Source organism: Dreissena polymorpha, chromosome 9 (genome assembly GCF_020536995.1).
Source record: "Dreissena polymorpha isolate Duluth1 chromosome 9, UMN_Dpol_1.0, whole genome shotgun sequence".
Lineage (NCBI taxonomy): Eukaryota > Metazoa > Mollusca > Bivalvia > Myida > Dreissenidae > Dreissena > Dreissena polymorpha.
In genome coordinates this window covers 67,963,079-67,975,677 of record NC_068363.1, presented here as the reverse complement: position 1 = coordinate 67,975,677, position 12,599 = coordinate 67,963,079, and the positions used below count along the sequence as shown (strand labels likewise).

At 38.2% G+C, this 12,599-nt stretch overlaps 1 protein-coding gene across 1 annotated transcript in view; it reads right to left on the bottom strand.

Annotated features, from left to right (window-relative positions):
• Nucleotides 1–1,512: 1,512 nt before the first annotated feature.
• Nucleotides 1,513–12,599, bottom strand: part of LOC127845666 (TBC1 domain family member 31-like) — a 50,819-nt gene continuing 39,732 nt past the window's right edge. Inside the window, exons 20-24 of the mRNA XM_052376711.1 lie at nucleotides 8,535–8,651; nucleotides 7,720–7,797; nucleotides 6,179–6,335; nucleotides 5,164–5,268; nucleotides 1,513–2,554 (exon numbers count right to left, since the gene is read on the bottom strand). Of these exons, the coding sequence (XP_052232671.1) occupies nucleotides 2,418–2,554; nucleotides 5,164–5,268; nucleotides 6,179–6,335; nucleotides 7,720–7,797; nucleotides 8,535–8,651 (594 nt within the window). The 3' untranslated portion in view covers nucleotides 1,513–2,417. The remainder of the gene's footprint in view (nucleotides 2,555–5,163; nucleotides 5,269–6,178; nucleotides 6,336–7,719; nucleotides 7,798–8,534; nucleotides 8,652–12,599) is intronic.

The following is a 12,599-nucleotide window of genomic DNA, read 5'->3' as shown; positions in this document are numbered from 1 at the left end:
CCGACATACAGACTATGAGGTGGACATGGCGTAGTGGATATGATGTCCTTCTAGCCACTGGTCCCAACATACAGACTATGAGGTGGACATGGCGTAGTGGATATGATGTCCTACTAGCCACTGGTCCCAACATACAATGAGGTGGACATGGCGTAGTGGATATGATGTCCTACTAGCCACTGGTCCCAACATACAGACTATGAGGTGGACATGGCGTAGTGGATATGATGTCCTACTAGCCACTGGTCCCAACATACAGACTATGAGGTGGACATGGCATAGTGGATATGATGTCCTACTAGCCACTGGTCCCAACATACAGACTATGAGGTGGTCATGGCGTAGTGTATATGATTTCCTACTAGCCACTGGTCCCAACATACAGACTATGAGGTGGACATGGCGTAGTAGATATGATGTCCTACCAGCCACTGGTCCCAACATACAGACTATGAGGTGGACATGGCGTAGTGGATATGATGTCCTACCAGCCACTGGTCCCAACATACAGACTATGAGGTGGACATGGCGTAGTGGATATGATGTCCTACTAGCCACTGGTCCCAACATACAGACTATGAGGTGGACATGGCGTAGTAGATATGATGTCCTACCAGCCACTGGTCCCAACATACAGACTATGAGGTGGACATGGCGTAGTGGATATGATGTCCTACCAGCCACTGGTCCCAACATACAGACAATGAGGTGGACATGGCGTAGTGGATATGATGTCCTACTAGCCACTGGTCCCAAATACAGACTATGAGGTGGACATGGCGTAGTGGATATGATGTCCTACTAGCCACTGGTCCCAACATACAGACTATGAGGTGGACATGGCGTAGTGGATATGATGTCCTACTAGCCACTGATCCCAACATACAGACTATGAGGTGGACATGGCGTAGTGGATATGATGTCCTACTAGCCACTGGTCCCAACATACAGACTATGAGGTGGACATGGCGTAGTGGATATGATGTCCTACTAGCCACTGGTCCCAACATACAGACTATGAGGTGGACATGGCGTAGTGGATATGATGTCCTACTAGCCACTGGTCCCAACATACAGACTATGAGGTGGACATGGCGTAGTGGATATGATGTCCTACTAGCCACTGGTCCCAACATACAGACTATGAGGTGGACATGGCGTAGTGGATATGATGTCCTACTAGCCAATGGTCCCAACATACAGACTATGAGGTGGACATGGCGTAGTGGATATGATGTCCTACTAGCCAATGGTCCCAACATACAGACTATGAGGTGGACATGGCGTAGTGGATATGATGTCCTACTAGCCAATGGTCCCAACATACAGACTATGAGGTGGACATGGCGTAGTGGATATGATGTCCTACTAGCCACTGGAAGGTCATGGGTTTAATCCCCACTGTGTTAGCAAATTTTAGATCTCAACCAAAGACACCAATGACTGGTTCTAAAAAGCATGAGACTTTTGATGTGAATCTAAAATAAATAGGTTTAAAAACAATAACACAGATTTCATTAAAACAGCTATTTTCATACCTTTATTACATTATGTCTACAAAATAAAGTAATCATAATCATATATAAATAAATAATACAAATTATCAAATAACGCAAACAAGTAAACCTGTCCCGCTCATTACCACTACAAAACTTTCTCACGATTGCTACATAACTATAACAATCACTACATACTTTCATGATTGCTACATAACTTTAACAATCACTACACAACTTTCATGATTGCTACATAACTAACAATCACTATACATCTTTCACGATTGCTACATCACTTAAACAATCACTACATACTTTCATGATTGCTACATAACTATAACAATCACTACATACTTTCATGATAGCTACATAACTACATGTATAACAATCACTACACAACTTTCATGATTGCTACATAACTTTCACAATAACTACACAACTCACATATCTACATCTATCTATAGATGCAAACAACTGTAATTACACTGTAGCAAAATACATACTCTGGGACAAATAAAACAATTTTGGGAAATATCACAGATAAAATGTCTACCACTGAACTTCCAATAATCGGCAGTGTCAAAATGTTTTTTCAAGCTCACTTTTTATCATTGCCACTACCTTATAAAACCATATATAATCCCTCTTCATTTGTCAGTGCCCCTATCTACTAGTATTCAAGTAAGCCTAAAAAATGAATACAATCAGTTGGATATTTTTTATGAGTTTACAATGCTTAAATAAGTTAATAAGCTATTTCCTCTGAGAAAACAACAGTTCAATAAAAAGATATCAAGAAACACAAGATTTTATTATCGTGTTAAGTCCTGAAGACAACATTCAAGTATACCAGGGTATTGACTGTTTTTTCTTTGTTTTCTTAATTAAATGCCCCTGAAACTAAATGTTAATTCATAATGTTTATGCATCACAGCTAACGGCAGGAGGGGGTTTTCTGTTACGGCCTTCTGTTGCCAGTTTCTGCCTCAGTCGTCTCACTTCATTCAGAAGACTGATCTCGCGCTCGTCAAATCCACGTCTCTTTGTTTCTAGAGATACTGAAACATGCCCAATCAATGTGCTATTTTATATTTGTATATTAGTGTTTGTTTATGAAGTTCTTCTTCAAAAACATATGCACAAACAGTATAATCCAAAATATATAGGGAAGGTAGGTGAGTAAAATTTTCCCACTTAAATAACAACAGCTGTCAGAGGACAGCGCGCTCGACTATTCGAGTGCTTGACATTATGACGTAAGCCATCACGGGGAAATTGTTCATATTCAATAATTTATTAGGCGATCTTTCAAAAATAAAAAAAATTGGGGGGGGGGGGGGGGGGGTATAATGTAGGGTGTGGTTATTTATTATATATAAATATAAATATATATATATATATATATATATATATATATATAAATAAAAAAAGGATTTTTTTATTTTTTTTGGTGGGGTTGTAGGGGTATAATGTGGGGTGTGGTAATTTATTAGATGATGTTTAAAAAAAAAAAATGAGGGGAGGTTGGGGTATAATGTGGGGTGGGATAATTTATTACATGGTGTTTAAAAAATAATTCTGGGTATGGGAGTGGGGTATTGTTGGGTGGAATCCATTGTGGTATTCAGGTAAGTGTTGTTTTGTCAAAGTAATAATAAAATGTGATCATAAATAAAGAAGTTATGGCAATTTAAGCAAAATGTTCAATTATCTAAGTGTAAAAGGGCCATAATTATGTAAAAATGCTTGATACAGTGGTCTGCTCTTGTTTATAGGTTGGGGTTATGTTGGTAAACAAGTATGCAACACATAAAAGCAATATTTCAAAGGATATAGGAAATATTTGGGGTAGTACGCAATTTTTAACATAGATTTATCAATAATATGCATATTCTAAGTATTAAAGGGGCAATAATTATGACAAAATGCTTGATAGAGTTGTCTGCTCTTGTTTATAGGTTGGGCTGATGTTGGTAAATAGGTATGCAAAATATGAAAGCAATATGTCAAGGGACAATGAAAATAAATGGGGTAGAACAAAAACTTTAACATTTGCTGCATATTCTAAGTGGAAAAGGGTCCATTATTATGACAAAATGCTTGATAGAGTTGTCTGCTCTTATTTAGAGGTTGGGGTCATGTTGGTTAACAAGTATGCAAAACATGAAAGCAATATGTCAAGGGACAATGAAAATAATTGGGGTAGTACAAAAACTTTAACATTTGCACGCTAACGGAAACGGAAACGCCAGGGTGAGTAGGATAGCTCCACTATATATATTTCATATATAATAGTCGAGCTTAAAATTAAATGAAAATATCTACACACCTGTTTACAACATGATATATTGCTATGTTCAAATCAATTTAGATGATATGATCAAATGTAGCAACAACAAAAAATTATTCATCCTGAAATACGAACAAGAGGGTCATGATGGCCCATAAGGGCTCACATGAGTCTATGGACACGAACAGTTGAAAACTTGACCAGGTGATCTAGGCTTTGATCCTACTTGCCTTAAAATCAAAACTGGCCTAAATATTGTCAAAATTTATTCAGACTATGTTTCATCGAGACAAATCATAAATAAGGACTTAAGTGAAGTAACACGTTTTTTTAAGATTTGACCTGGTGATGTAGTTCTTGGTTGCACCTTACACTGATGCAAACTTAGACTTGATGTTATCATGAAAACCATTCTGAGCAAGTTTCATCAAGCCTCAGTCATAAATGTTGCCCCAAGAAATTGGTAGAAAGGTAGAATGTTTTTAAGATTTGATACAGTGACATAGTTTATTTATAATATTTATACTTGGTAACATTTTCGAAGATTTGACCTGGTGACCTAGTTTTTGGACAAACATGACCCAGATTTAAATTTGGCATAGCTATAGTGTAGATAAACATTGAGATAACATTTCATCCAGGTTTATTATAAATGTGGCCTCTAGAGGGGTACAAGGTTTTGCAAGAATTGACCTGATAACCTAGTTTTTAGATGCATATGACCCAGATTCAGACAGTTTTAAACTCATTGAAGATATTGCAAATAAAACATTTCCATGATAAAGAATATGAACAAATTTCATGGAGATTGAGAAATAAATGTGGAATTGAGAGTAGTCAGAAGGTTCTTCTAAGATTTGACTTTGCGAGGTCACTTGTTAACCCTTAAAGCGCTGGAGCTGAATTTTAAAGGCCTTTGCAAACAGTTTGGATCCAGATGAGACGCCACAGAACGTGGCGTCTCATCTGGATCCAAAATGTTTGCTATTCTGATAGTATTCTTTGAAAAAAAATGAAGAAAATGCTTATTTTACAAATTCAGCAGACGACATTTTAGCAGACGACAAATTTCCCAGCATGCAAAGGGTTAAAATGGTGGCATGCCATGTATATGTATACAAATTACATTTAAGGTGCCGATGGTTAGAGTTTAACATTCAAGTACATAAAGAATACACATGCAGGCTTGTAGGACCAACATCATGCAAAAATGGGTCTTATGCCATATGCAGGCAGCATAGCTCCCGACCAGCCTGCCAATCCCTGCAGACTGGTCAAAAGCTACCCTGTGCTAAAGAGACCACAAATGCACAGTCTAGTCAGGAGCTATCACGGCCACATATGCCATAGGACCCCTTTTGATCATGTGGCACATACTTGAGGTTGCCATAGCGTCAGTGTCATTGGTAGACAATGACTCAAATGACTTCAATAGCTCAGATCTTGTTGTCCCATCCAGATAGGACTGGCCCAGTCTTGATCCTGCAAACCATTCAAGGAAAATTTCTTGAAATCTATTAATATGTTGTTTAATGTCATTATGAATAAGTATGTACATAACTTCAAAGCATGTAAATGTTATCAACTGTTTGTATATGTACAATACACAGGTAAGAATAAACCTTTCAAAAACATAGGATATACAGAACCAATGGGCAATCTTATGTGTATCAAAAACATGACCCATCCAAAATGTAGATTTTTACATATTATTATAAGATACTACTAACTATTTTGGAATGGAAATTAAATTACAGTGGTAATGAAATAATATATGTGAATAAAACATTTGAAACAAGGGACAAAATTGTCACAAAACCAGGTTTTCATTGTGAAAAAAAATCTGATAAAGGGAGAAAACTCAAACTGAACTTTTGAAATGAACAAACAAAATTAACCCCCTTTGTAAGTTTGTTTTAAAAAAAAGCTATTTTTAGTCGTGGCGACCTTGACATTGGAGATATTGACGTGATTCTTTCGTGCGACACACCGTCCCATGATGGTGAACAAATGTGCCAAATGATTTTAAAATCTCACAATGAATGACATAGTTATGGTCAGGACAAGCTCATTTATGGCCATTTTTGACCTTTGAACTCAAAGTGTGACCTTGACCTTGGAGATATCGACGTAATTATTTCGCGCGACACACCTTCCAATGATGGTGAACAAATGTGCCAAATGATTTTAAAATCTGACAATGAACGACATAGTTATGGCCCAGACAAGCTTGTTCCGCCAGCCCGCTAGCCAGCCCGCCAGCCAGCCAGCCAGCCCGCCCGCATTCGCCAATCTAATAACCAGTTTTTTCCTTCGGAAAACCTGGTTAATTTTCCTTCGGAAAACCTGGTTAAAAATCTAAAGCAAGGGAAAACATTCTCTATTTCCCTACTGTATGTGGAGTCGATGGCGTCCTCAGTGAGATCACGACCGTGTGCCTGACCTCGCTCAGCCTCGGCAGCCACAAAGTCCAGTCTGCGCCCATGAGCCTCCGTTGCCTCCCTGCGCTGCTCAGCTAGCTCCTCCTCCCCTCCATCCTTCTCATCCAACTGTTAGGGGCCATAGCAGTTTGTTATGTGAGCCTCGTTCTGAGCAAACTGGGCTTAATGCATGTGCGTAAAGTGTCGTCCCAGATTAGAATGTGCAGTCCGCACAGGCTTATTAGGGACGACACTTTCCGCCATAACTGGACTTTCTATAGAAGAGACTTCCTTTTAACGAACAAGAGATGAGTTCTTCCGAAACACAATGCCCCCTATTGAGCCGCTTTGAAAAACTGTTTTTTTTGGACCTTTGACCTTGAAGGATGACCTTGACCTTGAACTTCCACCACTCAAAATGTGCAGCTTCATGAGAAAACCGCTATGAAATTATTATTTTTGACCTTTGACCTTGAAGGATGACCTTGACCTTAAACTGCCACCACTCAAAATGTTCAGCTCCATGAGATACACATGCATGCCAAATATCAAGTTGCTATCTTCAATATTGAAAAAATTATGGCCAATGTTAAAGTTTTTTCGTACGGACGGACAGACGCCATACATTTGACATTTGACCATGAAGGATGACCTTGACCTTGACTTTTCACCAAATACCATATAAGCGAAGTGTCGTACTTGATTAATCTGAGCTGACACTTTACCCACATGCATAATGCCCAGTTTTCTCAGAACAAGGCTCATATGAATTCGAATACATGAGCTGCCATCTGGGAAACCTGGTTTACCGGTAATGCATGTGCTAAAAAAACTCATGCTGACCCATGAATGATTTAAATATGACAAAAAGGAACTAGAAGTCATTGTGTTTTGGTCAATCATTTGAGCTTTGTTCAGGAAAAAATGGGCTTAAATTGGGCTTAATACATGTGCCTTAAGTGCCACCCCAAATGCAGACTGCACAGGCTACTCCGGGAGACTGCATTAAGCCTTAAAGCGCTGGAGCTGAATTTTAAAGGCCTTTGCAAACAGTTTGGATCCAGATGAGACGCCACAGAACGTGGCGTCTCATCTGGATCCAAACTGTTTGCTATTCTGATAGTATTCTTTGAAAAAAAATTCGAAGAAAATGCTAATTTTAGAAATTCAACAGACGACATTTTAGCAGACGACAAATTTCCCAGCATGCAAAGGGTTAAGCCAAGTTTAACTCAGTGCAAAGCTTGCTGACCTAAAGGAACTTGGACTTGCATCAAGCCGGGTCTACCCAGGTCAACTCATGTACTTAAAGAGTCCTTGAACAAAATATGATTTTTATACTAAACAGTTGTGTTTATACTTGATGTTTAATTCTATTTACATATACAAGCATGTTTAGGTATCAATTTAGAGCGAGATAAATTGCTCATGGTATTCCAATCAAGTCTAAACTTGTTTTAGCTTGATAGATCGGCTAAGGTAGATCTGATTAAAGAAGACCAAGCACACATACCCGTTGCTCTTGACACTTCTTCATCAGTCCGTGGACCTCGTGTTCCAAAGACCTGTTTTCTGCACTGATTCTGGCCAACTGGAACATATACATCACACGCTACACTGCATTAGTAGCCAACTTAAGTTATTTATATGATCTGATTTAAAGTGATGAATTCTTGAAATGTAACCATAAACAAGGCAAAAGAAATGTGTAAACGAACCCTAAATTGCATGCTTCCGAGGTAAAATTAAATGAAACTTACTCGAATTCTGTAAAATAGTGTACAGTTTGTTTCACATTTAATAGGTCTTAGTATTTAATTTAGCCAACATGTTTTACAAATACTTGTGTACAGTAACGCAATCTGTTATCGCTTTTGTCACGGAAACCTTGATGTGATAATGTTAACTGCAATGTTGTGAATACCCTCTTGGGCTTACCCTAACCTTCCATTTTGCCAGATAAAATCATGGATAAGATTGAAATGTTAAATTAGATGCTGAAAGATGAACAACTTTGTGGTACCCAACCAATCAATGTCATTGCGTATCTGCACTTCCTACAATGAATAAACTATTTCATGAAATGTTCAATTGAGTGAATTTTTGTGAATACCAGAGCCAACTCTGACGTTTGCCAAATTAGCCAATGGCTACAAATAAGGACATTCGGCTGAAATAATTTCTATTTGGCTACAAGGTTTTGTTCATAATCACACTAACAATATACACAATAATTCAGACATAAAAAAAACGGTAAATTTGGCTATGGCAAATTTTGAGCAAGAGGGAGCCCTGACTCCTCCATAGCCATAAGTCGTGTACACATACCTGGACATTCCTGACGTCTCGCTGCAGGTCCTCCAGTCTGTGTCTGTACTCCACCTCGTTGCCCGCCCACACATCCACGTTCTTCTGAGAGGCACGCGCTAGATTCTCCTCCATTGTCTGCGAAACATCACAAAACACATTGTAACACTATGCAAAATCTGTATAAACATCAGCACAAAACATTGTAACACTGTGCAAAATCTGTAAAAAACATTGGCACAAAACATTGTAACACTATGTAAAATCTGTATTATCACTGGCACGAAACAATGTAACACTATGCAAAATCTGTATAAACATCGGCATAACACATTGTAACACTATGTAAAATCTGTATAAACATTGGCATAAAACATTGTAACACTGTAAAATCTGTATTAACACAGGCACAAAACATTGTAACACTATGTAAAATCTGTATAAATATTGGCACAAAACATTGTAACAATATGTAAAATCTGTACAAATATCGGAACAAAACATTGTTACGTTTCACAATTAATGCATTCAGGCTTTAACATGTTCCAATCAGATATGCACTTTGCGTGTTTGTACTCTCAAACAGAACCAATCTAAATTTAAGACCTGTCATACTAGATTCAATTTTGAAAGCCTTTAGTTCCAAGCCTTAAATACTGATGAGCAGCAAACAGCATAAAACCTGAACAGCCTGCCAGTTATTCTCAGTCTCAGGCTGTTCTGGTTTTATGCTTGTTGCCTTTAGCCATTTTCACTATCATTTTGTGGGGAAAGGGTTAAACCCAGCATGTAAACTAACAGCCGCAAATCATCATACCTGTTAACAGTAATCCTAAAATGATACTCACTCATGTTTCTCATAAGAACAAAATTGCAGTTTATTAAACTAACAGCAAAACAATACTAAAACAAGAGGGCCAAGATGGCCCTAGTTCGCTCACCTGAGAGGAGTTGGTTCATTCAATCTTTACCTAACATCAAACTTGACCTAGATATTGTCCAGACAAACATCCTGGTCAAGTTTCATCATTATTGAACCAAAACTCTGAGTGTTTTTGTTTTTGTAAGATTTGACCTGGTGACCTATATTTTGAGTTGACCCCCCTTACCAAACATCAAACTTTGCTTACAAAAATGAATATTTTGACCAAGATTCATAAAATCTGAAACAAAATTGTGACCTCTAGAGTGTTTACAAGGAGTTTGTATAATATAATGAAAATTTGGACAATATAAGGGCAATAATTATGGCATTAATTATGTGATTTTGCTCATTATCAAACTTGACTGAGATCTTTCAGAAACTTTCATAAAGAATGCTTGAGAAGTGTGAATGCTAGAGTGTTTACAAACCAAATGTGGACAGACCGATGGCGGACAAAGACCAATCCTTAAACCTCACCTGAGCAATAAGGTGAGCTTAAAAATGTGTTTCACCGATCTGAGCCATTTTCCAACTTGTCCGAGAAATCATTAAAACCAATGTAGTTTCACGATGATAAGGCAAAAAATGTGACTTCAATACACTTTGTAGTGTTCGATCACAAGGTTTCGCAATAGTCACATAAGGAAAACTGCCCCACCCCCCCTGGCGGCCATGTTCTTTTATCGATCAAGACCATTTGCGAACTCATCTGAGATATATATAAAACCAATCTTTTCACCAAGTTTCATGATGATTGGGCAAATAATGTGCGTTCTAGTGTTAACAAGCTTTTTCTACTACCGTATTTTACCATGCATAGCGCGCAGTTTTTTACCTTCAAATTTCAAAATAAAAATTCAGTGCGCGTAATACATTGACACAACGCTTTCCTGGTTGCTAAATTGCAAAAAATCCATTTCGTAATCGTAAATCTTCACAATTGCCACCATTTTTTTTATTGTAGAAAACTACACCCTATAATGTTATAGACTGAAGGGGCCGTTGTCGAAACAACAAAAAGCGGGAAAGGGTAGGCATGAACGGGGTAGTAACAGTTTTTACAAAAATTAAAAGATGAAAAAATGTCATTGTTGGTGTTTTCACACTTCTTCATTGATTGTTCATTAAAAAAAATCGAGGTATATCAATCCCCGCGTCGTCGCGGTATTGTTTGTTTAAGATTTTGTTGTCATGAAAACTCGTTGATTTACAACGCAAAACGTCTTATTTGAACTGACGCTAATTATTTCAATCATATTTCTCAACTTCGCTTTTGCTTTATTTTGATAATTTAATCCAAATTTTACTGTTAGCAATTCCGAAAATTTGCACTCTATGTGAATTGACAGTTTGACGTCATCAAAGGAAAGCCGCTTCCTGTCTGAAGCAATAAAGAGACAAGTTTCTCGCCGACAAAATTGGCTTCCTTTGTCTAGCAATCAACATGCCGAACTAATCGTGTGTTTGTTCCTCAATGGCAATCGTCCAATTAAATAATAGCACGTGCAAAGCTCCGCCTTTGAACCTTTTGCAGAGAACGGAGGTGGAGTTAAACGGTTAATTGAGCAAGTGTTATACGTTAGTTGAGTTCCGATTTGCCAACATTTCTCGGCCCTAAGCATTGAAACGACGGATACATTTATCAATGATTTTCCGATCTCTGCATTAATATGCTACCGTGCGAGTATACTACGTAGGTTACAAACCAACAATAGAGATATAGACTCATTTTAGTTTCTTTCAATAGAGACAAACACATGATATTTGGCTAATGGCTTTACGCCGATAACACCAACTGTATGGAATTGAGCGTTCGGGTGTATTGTTTGTCTCACTATAAATACCGATCAACTAGACGCAGTGACGGCGCGAAATACCGGGTCAAACTGGATTAAATGGGGAGCATCTCTTAATGGGGAAATATTTAAGTCGATGAAAAATAAAATGGGATCCACGGACGATTTGCGTAAAATTGGACATTGCGATGTTGCGGGTCTGCAGAAGACTATGTCATACAATGTTGTGAGCGGCAGGTAATGCAAATGTTACGCTGTTCAAATGTGAGGAATAGGTAATAGTGGTTCGAATTTAACGCGCAGGGGTCTTGAAAAAACACGCGCAGTGCGCGACAATAAGGACATATACGGTGTTCTCGAGAGAATAATCTTAAAAATTGTCGAAAATATAGTGCTTTGCAACCCATGCTCCTGATCGTATAAACGCTCCCTACTTTAAAACAAAACATTAAGCACCCGAAAAACTCAGATTAAATGATTGCGCAATATAAGAATGGTGGCCATTTTCGGCCCAATTTTCAGGTTTTTGATCTTGAATTCTTTTTTTTCTCCATTTTGGCTTTAAAAAATCGCATGCGCGTTATACATGGGAGCGCGCTATACATGGTAAAATACGGTATATAAATATAAGAAAACTGCCCCCCCCCCCCCCCCCAGGCAGCCATGTTATTCAACTGACTGGAACCATTTTCAAAGCCAACTCTTGTATCAACGAAACAAATGTTTTGACCAACTTTCATGAAAATTGGGCCAAAAATGTGACTTATAGTGTTCACATGTTTTCACTATATACATATAGAGAAAAATGCCCCACCCACTGGGAGCCATTTTTTTTCACCGATCTGGACCATTTTCAAACTCGTCTGAGATATCAATAAAACCAATGTTTTGACAAACTTTCATGATGATTGGGCAAAAATTGTGACTTCTAGAGTGTTTACAAGGTTTCTCTACAGCATAATAAGGAAAACTGCCACGCCCACTGGCGGCCATGTTTTTCAACGGATCAGAACCACTTTTGAACTCAACCAACATATCATTAAGGCAAACATTTTCGCACAGTTACATGAAGATTGGGCATGAAATGTGACTTCTACAGTGTTTACAACGGTTTTCTTTTTTTTGACCTAGTGACCTAGTTTTTTACCCAGCATGACCCAGTTTCGAACTCGATCGAGATATCATTGGGACAAGTCTTCTGACCAAGTTTCAAGAAGATCAGACAATTAATGTGGCCTCTAGAGTGTTTACGAAAAAATGTGGATGGACGGACTACGGACAAAGACCGTTCACAAAAGCTCACCTGAGCAATCAGGTGAGCTAATAAAACCAATGTTTTGACCAAGTTTCATGATGATTGGGCAA